A 22,284-nucleotide genomic window follows, 5' to 3' on the forward strand; every position below is an offset into this window, starting at 1 on the left:
GTTCAAGAGGAGGAGAAAAGAAAAAAAAACAAAAAAAAACCAACTGGCATCAGCTTGGCTCCCCACTGGACTGACCATACTAACAATTGTTTTAAAATCTGCCATTAACTGGGAAGTTAAATGGTTTCAGATTAGAATTTAATCTATCTTTTTATCTACCCACTCTGTGAAACTATCTGTCAGTACCACTTTTTGCAGCAATTCCACAACACTTTGAACTCTCCTTCTCCACTTTCTTATCCTGTAACAACAACTGAACTGAACTAACCTCTCAAAGAAAATGCCATGCGGTCTGGCACACTAAGCTTTTCACTTTGCTACATGGAAGTCAGTTTTAGCTAGTCCTAGGACTATATATTCATGGACCTTATTTCCAAATTTAGCGAGATGCCTTAATTATACTGAATCAATGCTATTAATTATTTTTCACAACTTTTGACAATACATTACCTTTTAAAAAGTATCTTAAGATACTTATTACGGTACATCACTTTTCTGGGTAGGTAAAATCTAGTTAAATTTACTTCTGAGCTTTAGGTGGTGGTGTATTACCTGCAAAAAAATTATTTCACAAATGTATGTTCCTACAAGGAAAGAGATGAACTTCCTATTTCAAGCCTTCAACACTCGAGCATTTCAGCACAGAACCTTCCTTGGAGGCTGTGTGTACCAACTCCCACATCCCCCTACTGCAAAAGAACAGAACAGGGATGTTTTCTCCCTATTAACAAAAACTAAGCAATTAGTATATACCAAAAAGGTAAATATCTTTAAATTAGCATATTTTGAGACCTCAAATCCTAACTCAGATTTTTGCAGTACTGTAGATACAATACAGCAGAAGTCAAAGATGAAAAAGCAAGATGGATCACTGAGTCTGTCTTCAAATGAAGAATTAATTCCCCTCCAGGTACAGGATATATCAGGTTATTAATCTGACAATATATTTGATACTATATATTCCTCGCTGCTAAATCTCCCATTTGTTGATCTGTTAGAGCACCATCAGGGAAAAAAGTGCTATTACAGAATTAAGATCCAACTTGGACCTTGGTACTACAAAATCATCTGTTCTGAAGTTTCATGATAAAAGCCCATAGAGCAGCTGACCTGTCATGATGTACATTGTCAGCATTCACTGTGACTATCCTGGTCTAAGACTCCTAACATTACTTGTTACTGTGGCATGCAGTTTTAAAAGACACCTGCTCATTTAGCGAAGTTCTATGCACTCAGAGGTATTATGACTCAAAATTAATTACGATCAACATTCTGCCAACACCTCACTCAAGTTTTCCACAATAAATGTGGTAAATACAAAGTATAAATGTATCACATTTACTTCTGTACTTTGTTTCCTTCCATTTCCCTCCCTCCCTTCTCCAACACTATGTATGTCTTATTTTTGTTGCACATTCTCTCACATCTCCCCTGTCCTGTTCTCTCTTCAGTGGCCTCTGTTACTCTGGTTTTCTTGTCCATCTACTAACCCCTTTTTTCCTATACTCAGTTGTGTCATTGGTTTTAATACTTCGGGCCAGAATGACTTGGTCTGGTGCCCCACTAGGTAGGTACTACTCAAAAAGTAGGTATCCTCACAAAAAAAAAAAAAATACCCGACTTTGTGTACCTAAACAATAAGAATTTCAAGGACTGATAGTGGAATTTTGGTATTTTGATGGTTTCTTTACCACAATATTTTCTAAATCTTTAATTTTTTGTAATAAAACTGACAACTTCAAAGTTCTTCTACACACTGTGATTTGGTACACTGGAGTAGAAAAATCAACTAAAAATCAGTTTACAATGCAGAAAAGAAACTGGCCCATTATGTATTTCTTTTCCTGAAACAGACCTATTTGCCTAGCTAAATGTTACAAAAGAAAGGTTTGACATATAAGTAGCTACTTGGGTTCTGATAACTGGTCCAAGCAAGTCAAGTTAGCCTTTTGCATGAGGTTCTAACTGGTATGTTGTTGTTGCTGGTTCTGTGTTTTGTTTGGGGGTAGGTTTTTTTGCAAATAGCATTTACCTGTATTTGATCGTCTTCTAATACCGAAGTCCCAGCTTGAGGTAATATCAACTGATTGGGAATATACATAACCCTGAGTCTCTCCATTGCTTCCCTGCGTTTCCGAACCACTGTCTCCAGTCACTGAAGAAGGATTGAATTTCTCTAGGTCAACGTCATGATCTATCAGGACCATTTCACACATCCCTGTGTCATCACTGGTCACATGTGACTGCCGAATATGAGCCAATATAATTGCTGGGTTGTCCAGGAAGGCCATCCTGTCCACAACTCCACCACCTTACTATGCTATCTTCTTCTTTCCATACTGCTCCATGGACAAACGTACCTGGAAACATAAAATATACAGCACTTTAAGAAAAACAGAGTGATTGTTTACTCTGGGATGTTTTTGTCACATCCAAAATTGGAATTAAGTATTAGTTAACTAAGTTTTATGCACTGAATTACTTTAATTTCATTCTGACATGGTACAACCATTTACACAGTGAGTATCTATAAAAGTGGCAACCATTTATCCTGGGGGACAGTTTGAATTCAAATAGATAACCTAAGAAAATTAAATAAAATGTACACCCCCAAACTAGTAATTAACACAAAACAAATGATTGCTATAAGGTACAATACACCTACCTATTACACTCAGGAGGAAATTTCCTTTATACATTCAACATCTCCCCTCTTCTCCCTTCTCTTCCTTTAATGCTTTCAGCCCCCCACTCTCACGTAATTGATATCAGCCACTATGTCTTTATTTGTCTTTCACCCACCCCCTACAACAATCCTATATTTCCATTCTTCTTCCTCTGATGCTGTCTTCCTCCTACCCTCCTCTGCATACTGCCTCTTCAATGCTTGATTTTAGCACCCCTTAAAGCAGACACCTCCTGAGATGATCTCTCAGATTTATCGGCCCGCTGGCTGATTGCACTCCCTCCCTCTCACCCCTTCTCTGAGTGCTCTCAGCTCCCTCCAGTCTTCTGAGTTCAGCTCTTCACACTGACTGCTACCACCTACATGACTTATTGTTGAAAAGTTGGTGCAGCAGTCATAAAATGCATGCTAAGGCAATGATACACTGAACACCATTTCTTCATTCAGCAAAGACTTCTTCAGCAGGAAACTAATAATTAGACCTAAAAATTAAGGCATAGGTTTCAAGTGGGAACTTTCTTTAACCCCAAACGTGCATCCTACCAGCTGAACTCCAGTTTTTTCCATTTCCAGGAGAAATGTTTTAAAAAAAGAGAAGAAAAGGTTTGCATTTCAGGACAGAACATTTAACTCGCACTGCTGCTCAATGGAGTTTGTTAGAGGACCATTAGTGTAACACCCGAAGAATACCATGGTCATATACCACAAGGTCTTTAGTATTTTACCAAACAGCAATTTGCACTTTCATAGCACTGCTTAACAACAAATATTTACCAAACTCTGCGAGGTAAACGTTATCTCCATTTTACATGTAGCAAAAATGGAGGCATAGTTTCTTGCCTATAGCTACCGCCATGGCAGAGCAAGAAACAGAACCCAGGACCGTGAACTTTCAATCTTTGTGGTTTATATCTGTTAGACAGCACTGCCTTTCATACAAATGCATGGCTGAAACATTCCCACTTCCAGGAAAAAAAAATGATTCAAAACAACTATAGAACTCCAGGGATTAAATCATCATATTGCGGGTACATGACAACTTCTCATTATCACTGCATTCTGCAAGAGCTTCTTCAAAAAAGAGAAAGGAATTTCCCAGAAAGAACTAAGGAAAAAAAGGATGTCAAACCCCAGTAAGTACATTCCCACAGAACTAGAGTAAAAGATTGCAGTTTGAGCCTTGCCTTATAGTCTGTCACAGCCCAGAATGCAGGGAAGCATCAGCAAGCTCACCTAAATGGGAATGGCAAAGTCACACCACATTTCACACAAAATATACTTTATTCCTCAGAAACTAGCAGCCTGGAGATCCCTCACTAGGCACCAACAGGTCTGGCATCAGGATATCATGAATATTTGTATTAAATGGAAAGAAGCAATAGTAGTACTTAACTTCAACAGTGACAGCCACATACAGTTACTAATGGCGGAAAGAGAGTCAAAATTATGGAGGTCCAAAGGCGGCTCTGCAAGCATCATACTATGGGATTTGATCACCAATACCTCCCGCATAAAAAACCCTCAAAAGTCAGAATCCAACATCACAAATTACATAATCTTTACAGATTTTTACTGTTTTAACTGTTCTCTCTCTCTCCCATTCTCCACCTTGTCTGTTGTCATTTCTTGTCTATGCTCTTTGATGGAGAGATGTCTTTTTTTTTTTTTTGGTAAAGTGCCATACAGATTTATAGCATTGCATAAATATTAAATAATAGTCCCAGCACCATGCAGGACTTCAGCAAAAGAATGGGAGAGAAGAAATCCAGCATTCCATTTGTTAAAAATATACCTCTTAAAGAATAATTCAACTTCTACCACAAGTTTTAATAAGTTACATTAACAATGTCTAGCTGTTTTCTAGCAACTTTTATTAAATTACAATTATGCATGTCTAGACAAATTACTTTAATTAGAAAAATAAATTGTCTGTCTGTAAATATTTCTGTCTGCTAAAAATGAGAGACCATAAGGCACGTGTCCCTTTGCTGTAATTTGCCAGCTGAGGGCCTTTAAGTAATAACCTGCTGGCTTTGACCTCAGGAGTACAGACAACTAAGTACAGTAGATGGATATTTAAAACGGAAATGTCTCCCAGGTTGTGTACTGAGAATGTTCTTTAAATATAATTATTTACACCTCACTTAGTACTGGAAAAGGCACTGCTCACCTGCAAATGGTAAGAATTTGTTTAAACAAGCAGCAGCCTTAGGCTTCTCAAAGGTCTGCAAACTCCCAATCAAAAATTACTGCTGCCCCATCAATGTGTCATATAAATGTTGTCATGTTAATTGTGTATTTATAAGATTGTTAATGGTTAGTTAATTTACCTCCTACACTATTATTGTACTTGAAATGATTTAATGTCTGCTGAGGGAGTTAACAACATGTAACAGCAGATGCGATATTTTTACCTTTCTACATTGTACCCCGACTTCGAGCTATCAACAGTCCGCATGCTAAATTGCTCAGGCTTCCTTACAGTCTTATACATGCAATCACCTTGTCTATTCATAATTATGGGAAAAATCACAAGAAATTATGTGTTCAACTCTAGAGTTTAACCAAAAGAACCCCTTTTATTTCTAATTTTAGCAAAGGTACGTTAAAACTCCTTCCATGCTAAAATGTATATTAACTGGAAAGTCTTAAAAATTCCACCAAACTTCTCATTCAGACAATGTGAAGATTATTCATCAAGTCCTGATCCCCCCACAGCATTTTAGCACTTGCCATCTATATTATAATCAGTTCCCACTTTTGACAGAGGCAAAATATAATGCAATGTCATGATTCCGACACGAGGCACAAAGGCAAAGAAATTCAGGCAAACTTCTCAACTTTATAAACCCTTACATGAGAAACCTTAAATACTAATATTCCCACAGATTTCAATGAGACTACTCACAAGAGTATGGATTTGCAGGATAGATTGACATTAATCTGCTTGGCTGAGGCAATGTATCAGAGCTCATGTGCTCCTCAGACCCACGGCTGACTATTGCAATTCAACGTGTAGTAGCGAGACATAAGAAAATATCAGGACACCATCACCACTTCAGCAAAACACAAATTTTGTGTTTTTAAATCAAAACCTTCATATTATTTTAGCATTTTGAACTTCACTGATACGGTTTTATTTAATGGTAATATAATTTAGAGACAACTTTTATGTATATTCCACACAAAACATTAAAAATGTAACAGTTGTAGTAAGAAGCCTACAAAACTGTGACTTTGCCCCCTTGGGTATGATATAATTACATGATCACAAACTACTTAACCACAAAACCTTTAACTTTGTTCAGTGTACAAGATGCACACTTCTCAGCGATGAGGCAGTTTCTTTTCTTTAACTTTATTGTTCAGTGCATGACCCAACGTCTCACTTTGTGCACACCATCCAAGCTATGCACTGAACAAGGTCTCTCTTTCTCTCCAGGCTTCTCTATGGGTCTGATCATTGTAGTATTCAAGCACCTCACACATCTTCATGAATTTATCCTCACACATTCCTGTGAAGTTAAGTAGTATCTTCATCATTTTACAGATGCAGAACTGAGCTACAGAGAGGCTGAGTGACTTATTCAAGGTTGCACAGGAAGTCTATGCAAAGTCAAGAATATAACTGATTCCTGTCTGATCCTTGGGTCTCAGTACACTGATTTGATCATAACAATGCTTCTTCCAGTAGACCACTGCTGCATTTTATGCAGTGAATGAAATACGGTTGCTTTGTACATCAGCCTCATTTATAACAGAGTATACAAGGAGTAAGGCAGAATGCTCTGGATCCCAAACCAATTCACCACACAACCCCATCTCATTCAGTTGTCTAAAGTGTGCACAAAATAAGGCAGTGGTCCTGGGGAAAAATGGTATGCGAGCATATAATTAAAAGACAGTATCTTAGTGCATACACAGGGATACATATATACAAAGGGATATATCTAAATTTGAGCTATAAACTTTAATGTGTCACTTCCTGGCTTCTGGGTGCTCTTGGCATCATAATGTTCTTTTAATATAATATTTTGTATTGAATTTCTGGGGTGTTTTTTTAAAACAATTAAATTACTCCAGAAATGCTACTATATTTATTGGACAGCAATAAAGATACCCTTCACTGCACAGTATGTGCAATTGACGAGGGAGGAGTTCACACCTCATTCCGTCCTCACCTATATCAGACAAGAGAACACAGGAGCTCCTTGGAGGTGAAATAAGGCAGGGCTCTGAAGAGGTCATACCTCTTCCCATATGGTACCCCTTGAAAGTCCTACCTGCATTCATGCACACCTTCACATCATATTCCACAATCCTGTCTTTGAAACCTGAAATTCTATTCCATTGTTACACACCCATGTGCACATACAATGAAATCCTGAGACGTATTCCACTCATTTTACATATGCACATTATGTGCACTATCAATTGAAGTTTGGGAGATAAAGCTAATAAGAGTTTAACATAATCCAGTGCATGCAACTTTTAAATCCTTATAACTCAGCCAGATCAAATCTAGTTTTCAGTGGCCATCTACGTCGTCAGGAATAAAACCATATAACATTCCAATGTTGCACTGCTGCCTCCTGAAGTTTAGACCTATTCAGAAGAAACCAAAATAATTTTCTTAGTGAAAAACTTAATTTTTGCATTTTCCATGCTCGAAAATGGGCCAAAAGTGTGACATTCAGAAAAATTTGCTCTTGGACTTCTGAAATACCAAATTTCAGCCAAAGTGGTAAAACTCTGAGAAAGCAGTAAGCAACTAAAAATGACCTTTTATAATGGAAATACGAATGCATCTGATGAAGTGAGCTGTAGCTCCCGAGAGCTTATGCTCAAATAAATTTGTTAGTCTCTAAGGTGCCACAAGTCCTCCTTTTCTTTCAACTATAGAGGTCACTGCTTGCGTTGCCTGTAAGCACCTGCTTTTACTCCTAAGAATGCAAGAGCAGTAAATTACTCTGAAATATTATGCAACTTGGAAAAATAATACTTCTGTAATACAAAGTTCCACAGAAACCAATGGGATACGTGTACCATTAATGTCAAAAGATCTTTGCAGAGTGAAGCACACAGAGAACTAATGATAACGCTAGTTGTTAAATAACGATTTATGTTTATACACATCCTTTGTGCTCAAGATATAAACAACACTAATTATCCTAAGAAAAGTACAGTTGAAATCAAAAGCATTCCTTTTTACAGGACACTGTCAAACAAAAAGTAGGTAATGATTCTTATTAGAAAATATTTCTTCTGCCATCATAAACAGTTAGTTTACCCTAAAACTAAATACTAAGGAGCCAGATTTTGTATTTGCACTAAGGTAGGACTTATTAATACCAATAGGGAAAGTATTAATGAGCCAATTTAGAATAGCATTGTAACATATCACTATCTCCACAACCATAAAATACTGCACCTAACATACTGTTAGGGAGAAAGTGTAGGGCTATTGATTTCCAGATGTCAATGGAAAACAGTTATGGAATAACACTGCAGACACCTCTAGAGGCTACAGCAAAACTAGATAACTTTTCAATCTCTCCATCAAAGCACTTGCTGTTCCCATTTTAAGGAAGGCAGAATATCAACAGAGAGCTAGTCTGTACTATACTACTACATCAAGGATATATAAAAAAATAAAAGGACCATGCAATATTGATATAAAGCTTGAGATGTTGGAAAGCAGAAGAGGAAAAACAAATCAGAAAATCCTGAAAAACGTTTACCATTTATGCTGCAGTTCACCACAAACCAAAAACTGTTCTGTGAAAGATCTCTCTTTTGGTGGGGAAGAAAATTAAATTTAAGATTTTGCCACTGCCATAGCAACTTACAATACATGATCCAAACTGGTGTGATTTGAAGTTTACACATGATAAACTGAGATTTATATCGATCATAAAATATTCTGATAAGCACAACGGGCGTGCACTTGCCTGATTCCCCCCCCAACCTAAAGCTCCTCTGCTCGATCAGGACTATTATCTGAATTTAATACCACCTACTTAATTACACAATTCTTTTTTAAAACAGCAAAACGATGGAAAGTTTGCAAGTCTTGTTAAAGCTCTGAGAAATTTAAAGATACATAACTACAAATATCCATTCACAGTAGTTTATAATGAAAACACTGACAGATCCTCAACTAATGCAGTTTTATCTGGTCCCAAGATAAGCTAGTGTAATATCCCTGGGCAAGAGAATAGCTAATTACAAAAATATATCCAGATTTCAAATTTTTCTCTTTTATTCTAAAAATGTTAGCGAAATGTCGGTTTCTAAGTAAAGACTATTTGTAACAGAATTATATATTTATTTAGATAACTGTTTATGAGATACTAAATGTATTATGGGTCAAACAGACCTCAGACTCCAAAGCTGAGTTGCTCAGAGACGCAAGCTCAAATCTCAAGGCGTTTCTTGAGTCCAGGGTATAGATATTGCTGAGACCAAAAAAAGCACTCTCAATCTATCAGTACTGTCAACCTCATCTTCAAATATCATAAGTCAGATACCCCTAAAGCATGAGATTGGCTTCAAATGTACCTGATTTTAAAAATATATATATATAAAATTTGAATTCTTTTTATTTGTATTCTGATATTGAGCCTTTAAGATTCAAGTTTGACCAAGATATGCAGGTGAACGAATAAAAGACGTATGGGACGGATTTAAGACACAACTTTATTAATTTTACACTTGGTAGTTGTGCAACATGGCCACCTGCTGTTTTGACAGTACCAGAAACTGGTTGCAGTGCAAGTTATGTGGGGGAGGGTTGTGAGTTCAATCCTCGAGGGGGCCATTTAGGGATCTGGGCCAAAAATTGGGGATTGGTCCTGCTTCGAGCAGGGGGTTGGACTAGATGATCTACTGAGGTCCCTTCCAACCTTGATATTCTATGATTCTATGACTCCATTCACACCATAACTCAGGGTAGACCCCCCACAGCCTACCCTGCGACACAGTTCAACAGTGAAACCTCTCTTTTCTCCCTACTGCAGGAGCAAGGTGTCGTAGAGGCCACCAAGGTGGTGGGCATCTCAGTCCACAAAGACTTCAGGTCTCCCCACTCACAGAACCGCAAGTTCCATCAGCCAAAAGCCCAGGTCTCATTTACCACTGGAAGCTGGCCCTAGGAGCCTTTACCTGCATTGGATACTGGCCACAAGTTGCAAGGAGTTAACAATTTGACCTTCCTTACTCAAAACTTTTAAATCCTATTGCATTCAACCCAACTGAATGATGCTGTGAGGAAGGCAAACAAAGCAAAACAAAAAACAAAACGACCAAACCTTTTGCCAATTTGGCCCAATGGGAAAAATTCCTTCCTGATCCCAAAACAGACATCAGTCAGAGCCACAGCATCATGAAAAACCACAGGTCCTATGCTACAACTAAAAGGATGGAGGGTGGGGCATCTAACCAGAACAAGGGGCTTTTCAAAAGCCTGGGTAAATTTAAACTGGTGGGGGTAGGATGTTGGGGGGCATCCTGGACTCATCCTCCTGTTCCAGCCAAAGGAGAAACAGAAGACTGGGGAAGGGGATGGGGTCATGTGGCAGCCACCATCTTACTACACATGCGCTCTGGGCTATTCTCTCGCCACTGACCCCACGTTACATTCCCAGCCATCTGGTCAGAATCCTCTCCCCTGTGAATGCAGTTAGGGGGTATTTCGAGCTTTTCTCTGCAAAGGTAAGGGCTGGAAACCTTTTTTTCCCCAAACACAAACTGAAATTCCGGTATAAACACATGATTAGCAGCTGGGGGCTTTGAGAAAAAATATTGAATATCATGGCAGTTGGCAACACTAAATTATGGTAAAATGAGTTTTTCTTTCCCTTCCATCACCTCTGAGCTCTGTTGGCTATGAACCCTTCTGTTCTGAATGGTGAATGCCATGAGAACTCCCCATCCATATGACTGCACAAATAGTCTGGCTGACATTATGGCCACCCTCCCCACCTAACCCCTGGTTTTTGCAATATCTCCCCTGCTCCCACAGGGAGACTTACTCTCCAGTGACCTATGTAATATAAATTACTTTTAAAATTAAATTGAATTTATCTGGGATTAGACAAAGCATTAGGGCAATGGTCTGACGTCAGGGTAGACAGGTTTGTTATGAACATGCTTTTGGTGAGTTCTGAGGGCAGCAGCTCAGATGACAATTTCATAGTAGCCAGAATAGATTTGCAAATTCACAGTTCGCCTATTGAGATAACTATACAGTAATCATGCAGTCCCCATGCCCTGAATAACTAAAGATCATTATTAGAAATTGTCATAAGTTATGGTTAAAAAAATAACCAAGCCATCTTTATTCAGACAAAAGCCTTAGAGTACACAGCTCAGGAGGACTGACAAATAAGTATACAGTTGCGGATCAGGAACTATTCTGAATTCTGAGTGGATGGGATACCTCCATTTTAGTTTAACAGTTTAATAAATGTGGTTATGCTGCAGTTAAATTTCCTAAATTGTCCCTACAAAACCAGAATATTTGTGAAGACACAGCCACCCCTTTAAAGTGCCACTTATCAAATAAATTTCTCATGGTTTTAATAAAATATGTTGTAATTGTCCATGTTTCAAGTTAAAAGTAGTTTCAGATTCGACCCCAGCCACAGTCCTTCTGCCAATTTCTGTAATTTTCCTTTTTTAAAAATGTTTCTCTTTTGTTGTAAAAGTAAAATTGAACAGAGAAAAAAAAAGTTTTCTTTGCTCTATTTGTTTTATGTTTCAGTAATAGTAGGCAATCTTCAGAAAGAAGGGTAATTTTTAAGTCCACTGTGTTCCATAATCAATTAATAAAGAATAAGATCCTATTAGATTTGAAAAAAAAAATCAAATTTGAAACATCACAGAACTTCTACAACGTATGAAAGTATGCCATGAATATAAAAAAATTCCTTCAATCTCAGAATGTAGAAGGCTGGAAAGAACAATACAATATTACATGATCATAGGCTTGAGTTGTTCCTTGATCCCTAGACTTTAACATCTCCATTTGATGGCAGCTTTTTAAAGTGATTTTAAAGGCCAACACAAAAAGACAAAGATTAGTAAAGCAGAATTCATTTCCCCAACAGCACATTGGCTGAAGCAGGAAGGTGAGAACGCACTTCAATAGTTTACTGGTTCAGGTAATGCAAAATAATTTCACGGTGACTTCTGCCTCCACTTATGAAAAATCAGCTCTGGATACCTACTTTCTTACCAGTACAGGAACAAACTTTCCTCTTTCTAGTCTTCAACCTCTGGTAAAAGTACCAAATTCAAATATTCCAGCTCACTATGAATATTCAAAAGACTTGAAAACTATACAGCATACATATAGTACTTGAATACTAGACAGAATCCTGTACGTGCTAGATAATGGAGAGAGGAGAACCACATATGAAAACTTAAGTTAATGTTTCAAACACTCAGCTATATTTAAGACTGAATACTTAGTTAGAAAAGCTGTCACTAATATCCTTTGGTTCCTATATTTTAAAAAAAAATAATGAAAGGCACCATTTAAAGTGGTTTTAAAAGGTATCCGGTCATGAGAAAAACTGGATTTTTAAAAAATATGATGCAAGTGCAACATTTATTAAAAATATCTTTAGAAATCCTAGCTAGCTTAGGAACACGTAAATCTGTTTTATATAAAATATTTTATCTCTGTATTTACAGAATTCTGTTTGGAATTCTTCTACTTTTGATGTCACCCTAATCAGGATGCAAATTATACCAACTGAAATATCTTAAATATTTTATTTACTGTGTCAAGGAGGTAGAGGGGGTTTGGAGAGAGAGAAAATTGGAGCTCCCATGCACATAACCTGCCCCCACTATTTGTTTCTTGGTCTTGTCAAAGCTTCATTTGACTGTAAACAAACTGTTCCTCTGCTAAACTGAGTTATCCCACATCAAGATTTAAGCAAATAAATATGTATTAAAAAATGCAGAGATTATAAATTAGAGCAGACAAATCTGTATCTAGACTCATGCCTGCAAAGAGCATTCTATCAATATAGTGAAATGCTAATCTCCTAATTAACAACCTAATTAGGTAATTATGGCTTTGCAGAGGGATGCCTAAATGAAATATGACAACATGGTCACCTCTTTATATGGCACCTGTGGGCCTTTTCAGCTGTCACTGCAAAGAGTGCAATATCAATTTGAACAGATGACAAAGTGTTGTCATTTTTCATTCTGATATTGTACTGAATGGTTTGGACAGAAGCAGTTTACAAAAGCGGCATCTTGTCTGATTTTTTGCCTAATCTAAATATGTTCAAACAATTTGCTTAATTTTTAATATCTATGATTATACTGAATTTTTTATATTGGCTACTACAGAAGTGTAACAGAGCACATACTCCACATTCACAAAGTTATCTAATCACACTGTGCTGGCCACGAACGGTGAAACTACCATAGTCTTGAAGTACATGCTCATTAGGGTTGACAAGAGCAGCAAAAACCTAGAGCACATTAGTTCATTTCGGCATTTAAAGACACAGGGTTTTTTTTAAAAGTTACAGCACTTTGTAAATAGCATGTTCCAATTTTGTTTTTTAAATCCCTTTTAAAAAATTGCTACTTGTATTAATGATCAACACCCTTTTGCAGAACTTGAGGAAGGATGGGTATTCAGCATCAACAAGACAGTGAAACTGACTATACTTTGCCCACTGAATAGCACTTCCTGTAAACTGATTATTTTTCTTAATCATTCTTCAGTTACAGTAATCTGATGAGTTACTTGTAACTAAAGTAGGCACAACTTTAGATGGAGCTGTTATTTTTCAAGTTGACACTGTCCTTTAACAATATTTGGAGATCCTCTCAACAGATATGCAAAATGCTTTGCAGACATTAACTAAGCCTCAGTGTTCCTTACATTAATGTATTATTATATCTGTTTGCAAATGGGAAACTGAGGCACAAAAAGATGATGTGATTAGCCTAACAGTAAGTCAGAGGCAAAAAAAATAAAAGGAGCTAGGAGTCCTGATTCCTACTCTCCAACTATAACACAAGGCTAAGCCATGAAAGTTAACAATCATGATTTAAAAACATAAATAAATGTTTTTATTTAAATCATGATTTTTTTGTAAATTAAAATATTTTATATACATGTTGCTAGTTCTTTACTTTCTTCCCATTTAATAGTCTTAAACTGCTAGTGAATATTTTGTATTTTTTCTTTAATTTCCAAATTGTTAGTAGAATTTCAGATTTTACATGCAGATTTATTCTAATAAGTTTCACACTTAAAATGAAAAAAGAAAAGGAGTACTTGTGGCACCTTAGAGACTAACAAATTTATTTAAAATGCTGATCTGTGCTGAAAGACAAGCCCAGGGCCCCCAATAACAACCATACTGTGAGAACAACAAACTCAAACACAGAATTGATAAGCATAGAGCCTGTTATATCTGCAGTCGCCTCCACCACCTTCCATTGTTGAGGCCTTGGGTGTTGGTAAACCACACTCCTTCCTGTTCTCTGCTTGAGGCACATAATGGTTTAGTCTCCTGAAGACTGCTATTTTAGTCTAATCCTTGCTATTGGGCTTAATTTTGGAGTAACTGGGTGGGGATCAGCGGCCTCTGTTGTGCAGTAGGTCAGACTAGATATGGGGTTCTCAAACTTAATTGTACCGTGACCCCCTTCTGACAACAAAAAATACTACTCAACATCGGGGGGGAGGGGGAGTCTGAGCCTTCCTAAACCCCACCACCCCAGGCAGGCGGGCCAAAACAAAGGGCTTCAGCCCCAGGTGAGCGGTCTGTAACCTGAGCACCGCCACCCAGGGCTGAAGCCTTCAGGGTTTGGCTTCAGCCCCGGGCCCTACCAAGTCTAATGCCAGCCCTGGCGACCCCATTAAAATAGGGTCGTGACCCACTTTGGGGTCCCAACCCACAGTCTGAGAACTGCTGGACTAGATGAGCTGCTAGTCCTTTCTGGTCTTCAACTCTCTAGGTATGATTACAAGCCATTAAAAACCCGTAGCTGGGTTGTGCCAACTGACTCAGGCTTGCAGGGCTCATGCTAAGGGGATGTTTAATTGTAGTGTAGATGTTTGGGTTCGGGTGAGATGAGGTGGGAAGGTATGTGTGTTACAAACACCAGAGGTGAAAGTAAGCTGGTACACCGCCACTACCGCAGCTGGAGCCCCGGGCCCCTTAAATCAAGATTTAAAGAGCCTGGGGATTTAAGGCCCTCGCTCTTCCAGTTGAGGCCACGCCCCCTGCTCAGGACTCCGGCATACCGGTAAGTCCTTTAACTTACTTTCACCCCTGACAAACACCATCACTTGCACACATTTACATAGTATACACTTCAGTCTTTAACCATACACTTGCCTAAAAAGGAGAATCCAGAGTAGTACATTTTTCTCTTTGCCCGTACACCACTGAAAAAAATAAACTTAGATCTAAAAAAAGTTTAGATCTCCGTCAAAGTTCTTTGAAGAATTGTCAAGGGACTCAATTTATAGACTATGGCTTGCACTTTTCCTGAACAAACCTCATTAGTCCTTGACAATGACCTAAAACTGGGTTCGCTTGCCTAGAGCCCCCCCAAAAGATCTGACTGTAGGATTGTGGCTTGTATCTTTCATCTGCCTATGGTCCTTTCTAACAAAACTAAGGAGACAAACTTAATTGCCAGATATCGGCAGGATTACATTAAGGACTGTTTACCAATTTTTCTTTGGTTGAGATACCTTATATCTGGAAGTAAATTCCATTTGGAATATTTAACTGGCTTTCAACCACAAAATAACTGCTCCCTATCAGTCACAGTTTTATGGCTAGGTCTCTGTCACCACAGTATCACATTTCAATACTAAAAAATGTGATCCTAGAGAAATGAGAGGAACATTACCTTTAAAATGTTTTAGATGTATAGTTCATTTTGTCCACATCAACAGTAAAAGCATATTCATAAATGTAGATTCCTGTTCCAAATACTGTAAATCTAGCTATGAATAAAACTAACTGCACTGCATACATTTAAAGGTAAAGAGAAGAAAATCCACAGTACGTAGGCAAGGTATATTACCAGAATTTAATCTCAACATTTTTCTATCACCACACTTTGTTCCAAATGCTGATTTTCTCCCCCTCCCTTTATAAAAAAAAAAAAAAAAAGCGTTACCTGCCAATTTCTCTCTCTGGTCCTAATCCTGTTTTCTTGTATCATTTCTACTTCCAAAGCTAGAACTGCTAGTATCCAAAATTAGATCTTGAACAGCCGCTCAGGATTTATTTTCTTCATTTTTATATTCCACAGTATTTACTTATAAAACAGGAGTTCATTCCAAAGAAAGTATTTTAGAAATCAAAATTTGTACCCATTTATATTAAACAAAATTAAACTGAATAAACTTTGGACAAGACAGACCATAATCACATTTCTCTCTCATCACAACGGGGGTGGGGGTCTGTGCACCCCTTTATGAGTTGTTTGCATAGTCACAAAGAAAATTACTATTTAGAGAATTGCCCTTTGGGCTCTATATCAAATGTAAGCACAGATTCATAATTGTTTAACTTTAGCTATCTCTTCTTTCTCCTTTTAATTTTCAAAGCTCCCTAACAGTCTCTTTTTTCCCTACTTCTTCCTTAATTCCTGAGTTATTAGCCCAAGGCTTCTGAAGGGTCAGTGCACAAAGCATGTCCCGGTTTTTAAAAAAATTGTGAACTTCTGACAGGACTTCCTCTCAAAACACATCATGGAAACAGGTTACGAACGTGCTTCATATGATTAAAATTGGGCTAATGGACAATACTGCACCAAGCCCAAGATGTGAACAAAAACATACCACAGACCAGCACCAGTAAAGACAAATATTAGCAAATATGGAGGCTTTTTCAGTATATGTCTTGTTTTGAGAAAGCTTGCCAGCGGATTTCAGTGGTAGCCGTGTTAGTTTGTATCAGCAAAAAAAAAAAAAAAAAAAAAGGAGTCCTTGTGGCACCTTAGAGACTAACAAATTTATTTGCGCATAAGCTTTCATGGGCTAGAACCCACTTCATCAGATGTATGAAGTAAAAGATATAGGAGCAGGTATAAATACATGAAAGGATGTGGGTTAATTTACCAAGTGTTAGGTCAGTCAGTCTAACGAGATAAATCAATTAACAGCAGGATACCAAAGGAGGAGAAATAACTTTTGAAGTGGTAAGATAGTGGCCCATTACAGACAGGTTTCAGAGTAGCAGCCGTGTTAGTCTGTACTCGCAAAAAGAAAAGGAGGACTTGTGGCACCTTAGAGACTAACAAATTTATCTGAGCATAAGCTTTCGTGAACTACAGCTCACTTCATCGGATGCATTCAGTATTTTCCACTGAATGCATCCGATGAAGTGAGCTGTAGCTCACAAAAGCTTATGCTCAAATAAATTGGTTAGTCTCTAAGGTGCCACAAGTACTCCTTTTCAGACAGTTGACAAGAAGGTGTGAGTAACAGTAGGGAGAAATTAGTATTGAGGAAATTAAGTTTAGGTTTTGTAATGACCCAACCACTCCCTCCCTTAGGGTATCCTGCTGTTAATTGATTTATCTTGTTTAGACTGACCTAACACTTGGTAAAGCAACCCACATCCTTTCATGTATTTATACCTGCTCCTATATCTTTTACTTCATACATCTGATGAAGTGGGTTCTAGCCCATGAAAGCTTATGCCCAAATAAATTTGCTAGTCTCTAAAGTGCCACAAGGACTCCTCGTTTTTCTTGCCAGCAGAGACACTGGGGAAATATTAAAATGTAGAATATCAAAGGGCTGGATTAGCCTCACCTCTAATATATAGACCAGACAGACTGAAAGAATTGGTGTTAGTAAAATGTAGCACAGCAAACTTACTGTCATTATGAAAAGGTGCTAATAGGAGTTCTTTGCATAAGCAGACATGGGGGAAGGCTGTGAAGACTTTTTGCTTTTCTACACTGAACACAGTGTTGTTGTTTTTTTAAAAATCAACTTCTTTCAGTTATTTAAGGTATCAAGGGCCCTCCGGCATTTGTCTCATTCTTACACCCCAGAATTTCTGGTAATGGAAAGCTTGTTTTATTGAAAATAACAAACAGATCCTTCTGACAAACAACTTAGTGATGAGATCTTTATTGTAAGGGCCACTCATACTCCTATACAAACAAATTCCAAGAGAACCGAACAATTAAAAGTGAAACCTAGAGCAGACAGGGCACATAACTGAAATAAACAGCTATGGCAGGGTTCTCAAACTGGGGGTCAAGACCCCTCGGAGTCATGAGGTTATTACATGGGGGAATCACAAGCTGTCAGCCTCTACCCCAAACCCTGCTTTGCATCCAGCATTTATAATGGTGTTAAATATATTAAACATATATTTTAATTTATGAGGGGGGGTCGCACTCAGAGGCTATGTGAAAGCGGTCACCAGTACAAAAGTTTGAGAACCACTGACCTACGGTAATCAACAGATGGTGTGTGGCTATGAGAAGGGGTTTGTCTACACACCAACTAGAACTGAAATAACTAAGCTGGTCGTAATTCACACTTTTCGTTACTTCAGAGGAAATCTGTGTATAGACTCTTACTTTGGACTATATCAAAACAGTACACTCTCAATTTGAAAAGTGTCAACACACAGATTTGCACTAAAATAATGGGAGGTTTTAATTACAACCAATTTAGTTATTTTGGTTCCAGTCTGTGTATAGACAGGACCTAAGTAAAAGGTAAGCTAAACTGAAAAACAGTCTGGATGCCCCAAAAGGTTCATCTTGTCATTTAGTTTTCAAACTGTTGTCAAGTAAACTATGTTATTCCTGGTCTAGATGACAACCAGGGATGAGCTTAACAACACTTATATCAAACCTTACCTTTGTCTCACTCACAAAATATACCACTCCCTTTCCCACACTGGAATTCCTACAGTATGTGAGCACTGCAGTTGGCTGGCAACCCTTCTCATGTGTGTCAGAAAACAAGGCAATGAACCAGCAAATAAGGCAGAGTGGAATCACTTTAAACGGTCACAGTGCAAGCACCCTATACAACCAGAGTAGCATGTTGGAGACTGGGGATCCAAACCAAAGAAGCTCATGCAGCAGGAAAGTTATAATGTTAATATGAAGTGGTAATAGCAGAACATAGAGGAATGTAACTTACCATATTATCCCAGGACATCAGGTCTATTGTACTTGCTTATGGGAACCAGAAACTCAGTATCTGAACCAAAGCCTCTCAACAGTATCTCAATTTCTATAATGTGCCTGAGTCCAGCTCTTTTGCCACATGCCCTACCAGATCATCACCTGTTTTCCCCTTTCAAATCACTTCTTAGAAGCCCACTTGATCTACACTGTTTACCCAAACTATAGCTTCTTGTCCATTATATCTACTATACTTATTTGTGCAATTACAATGAAGTCCTTGCAAAAAGATTGGTGTGTTTTAAGTGCCTTTTACCTACTCTAAAGGGCGGCCTACATAAAGCTCTCTATATAAACCGTACTAATTTGTATATCTACAGGACTGATATATTCACATAAGTCTCTGAAATATCATAAAGGTAAAATAATGGTTTCCTGTAGCCCATGAATTTAACAAGACTTTTATTCTGAGGAATAAATGAACGATTATACAGAAGAATCTCACTAACTCACACAAGTGAAGACCCGTTGTCAATTACAGAATTTTGTGAATTAGCAACAGAACATGTGCACTAAAACCATGCTAATGTAGCATTAGCTATACTTTGTTCATTCATTTTCACTGTTTAATTTTAATGAAATGTGATACGCAATAAGATATTTACAAATATTCTGCACCACACTGTGAAGATAAGGAAGTCAGACGTGTGGCAATGTACAATAATCTCTGCCAACAAAGCTCTGCTGAGAGAGAAGGAGAAACCGAAGGTTTGTACCAGCTGCATAGTTCTATTGATCACATTCCTTTTTCTGCCTTCAACGAGGTGTCAAACGCCCGCAGCAAAGCACCATTTTGTGGACGGGGCAGGGCAGGGGAGCGGGGACTCCCGGGCTCCCCCCGCTCGGGGAAGGGGCAGGAGCGCTGGGAGCCAGGGCTCGGCGTCCTAGGGTTCCAGCGGGGCTCCAGCTGTTCGAGGGGTGGGGGCGGGGGCAGACGGAGACTAGGGCTCCGGACTCCTGGGTTCCGCCCTCAATGCCGGGAGGGGAGCGGGGTCCAGGGGCCGGGGTGGGCAAAGAGGCGCGGCCCGGCCCAGCGGGCGGCGAGCCGCAGCCCCCGGGCTCGGGCTGCGGGACGCGGCCTGCCCCAGCACAGAGCCGAGCTCAGCCCGGCACCGGGGCTCCGTCCCCGGGGCAGCCGGCCTGAGTCCAGGGAGCGGGGCGGCGCGGCTGGGACCCGGGACCCTTCCCCACTTACAGGCCGCGCGGGCGCTGCAACTCCCGTGGGGCCGGGTCCCTCTTCCTGCCCCCGCCGGCAGGGCCGCTTCCGGGGCCGCTCAGACCCCGCCGCCACCAGCTCGCGGCACGGACACGCGGACCCGGAAACACAACCCCCTGCCGGAAGTGACGGAGGTCGGGGGAGCACGCGCACGCGCCGGCGGGAGGGGCGGGATGTGGGGCCGCGGGCACGCGCGGTCTCCGCGGCCTGCGCTCCGGGCCCGGCGGGCGCGCGCTCCGGTAGCCGCTGAGGCGAGCCGGCCGCCGGGCCCGCAGCCCTCGCCTGCTGGCGCTGGGGAACAGCCGGGAGTAGCCCCTGAGTAGCCCCGCAGCCCTCGTGGAGAGTCGGCCCCCGCGCTCGGGTGCCGAGCTTTGCAGGGGGCGCCGGCCGGAGTTCGCTGCCCTGCCCGTGTGGGCGGGCGTGGGCGTCCTGCTCCGGCGTCGTCTGCATCGTTAGGGCCCAAGAGCCTTCCTCTCGTAGAGGGGCTAGTGTCCCACAGCGAGACACAGACCCGGAATCTAGAGGAAACGTGGGGGACGCCATGGAAAGGGCCAGCTGTCATAATCTGCAAAAATAAGAAAGCGAATGAATAATTTTGGCGTAAGAAAGACCCAAAACCCCAGCCAAGAAAATGGATGTCATTAGAATGATCTTGCATCCACCTTGGAGACGGGATACAGATTTCATTTAGTGGGGTTTTCAATCCTCTCTCTCTCTTAGGAACACAGGAATTGCCATCCTGCATCGGACCCGGGCATCCGGTTCAGTACCTTGCCTCCAACAGCGACCACAGTCAGATGCTTCAGGGGAAGGTGTAAGAATCTTGCTGGGGTTTTCTATCGTACTTGTCATCATAACTGATTCTTACTTCCCATGTAAATTACATATGCACTGAGAGTCTGCATGCACTTTATTAATTTTCTGTTGTCCCTGTCATAAAAGAGGATTTACTCAGGATATACTTTTGTTACTCCTTTCTTACTTTCTGTCACACATTACTCTGCGGTTATTGTGGCAAAATTTGTAAAAGAGGATGGTTTTGCAGTGTGTCTTGAACATGGTCAGACTCTAGAGGAGATCAGCCCAATCCAAACTCATTTTACATCCTTCAGTCTTTGGTCTTCATGTGCTTCATTCTGGGCTTTGTGGGCTCTATTGTTTCAGAGAAATACAGATGTCAGACCGCTTGTCTACCCTAGAAAGGGTTTGCTGGCAGAGCAAGTGAAGACACAACTTATACAGCCAAAAGATTTATTTTGCTAGTATTGTTTATATCAATTCCTCAACCAAAATAAGCTATACCAGCAAAAGGACTACAGTAGAACCTCAGATTTACGAACTCCTTGAGAATGGAGGTTGTTCATAACTCTGAAATGTTCCTGAACTCTGAACAAAACATTATGGTTGTTCTTTCAAAAGTTTACAACTGAAATTGACTTAATACAGCTTTGAAATTTTACCATGCAGAAGAAAAATGCTGCTTTTAACCATCTTAATGTAAATGAAACAAGTACAGAAACAGTTTCATTACCTGGTCAAATCTTTTTAAAAAACTTTGCTTTTATTTTTCAGTCGTTTACGTTCAACATAGTACCGTACTATATTTTTTTCTCTACTGCTGCCTGATTGCATACTTCCAATTCCAAGGGCGTGGCTACACTGGAAACTTCAAAGCGCTGATGCAGGAGCACTCCCGCGGCAGCGCTTTGAAGTGCGAGTGTGGTCGCATGCGAGTGCTGGGAGAGAGCTCCTGGTAATCCACCTCCACGAGGGGATTAGCTCCGAGCGCTGGGAGCCTGTCTACACTAGCACTTTAAAGCAGTCAGACTTGCTGCGCTCAGGGGCATGATTTTTCACACCCCTGAGCCAGCAAGTTGGAGCGCTATAAAATGTAAGTGTAGACAAGCCCCAAGTGAGGTCTGTCATTGGCTGACCAGTTTGTAACTCTGGTGTTCATAACTCTGAGGTTCTGCTGTATTTTAATGTGTCAATACTAGGGCTTTTGCTGGCATAGCTATGTCAGTTGGGGTGGTTTCACGCTCCTAATCAATATAGTTATACCTACAAAACTTTTTTAAGTGTAGACCAGGCCTGACTGTATAATGAGTGAAGATGTATTTGCTGATCAAGTTGGTCCTGAATATTTGATAGCCTTATT

At 39.8% G+C, this 22,284-nt stretch overlaps 1 protein-coding gene and 1 long non-coding RNA gene across 10 annotated transcripts in view; one reads left to right on the plus strand and one right to left on the minus strand.

Moving 5' to 3' along the window:
• MAPKAP1 (MAPK associated protein 1) overlaps window positions 1-20,268 on the minus strand; it is a 156,998-nt gene extending 136,730 nt beyond the window's left edge. For 6 of the 9 annotated variants that reach the window (XR_006286122.1, XR_005222442.2, XR_005222444.2 and 3 more), the window contains exons 1-2: window positions 20,106-20,268; window positions 2,033-2,360 (exon numbers count right to left, since the gene is read on the minus strand). Coding sequence is in view for 6 of the 9 variants with exons in the window: in XM_037879315.2 (XP_037735243.1) it covers window positions 2,033-2,291 (259 nt within the window). In the remaining 3 variants the exon portion in view is untranslated. The remainder of the gene's footprint in view (window positions 1-2,032; window positions 2,361-20,105) is intronic. The other 3 variants (XM_043530236.1, XM_037879314.2, XM_037879313.1) reach the window with 3 other exon arrangements.
• A 35-nt stretch (window positions 20,269-20,303) lies between these two features.
• On the plus strand, window positions 20,304-21,083 carry LOC119563830. Its single transcript, XR_005222445.2, has 2 exons — window positions 20,304-20,726; window positions 20,847-21,083. It is a non-coding gene; the product is annotated as an uncharacterized LOC119563830 (long non-coding RNA).
• The last annotated feature ends 1,201 nt before the right edge of the window (window positions 21,084-22,284 follow it).

This window comes from Chelonia mydas, chromosome 16 (assembly GCF_015237465.2).
Source record: "Chelonia mydas isolate rCheMyd1 chromosome 16, rCheMyd1.pri.v2, whole genome shotgun sequence".
NCBI classification, from domain to species: domain Eukaryota; kingdom Metazoa; phylum Chordata; order Testudines; family Cheloniidae; genus Chelonia; species Chelonia mydas.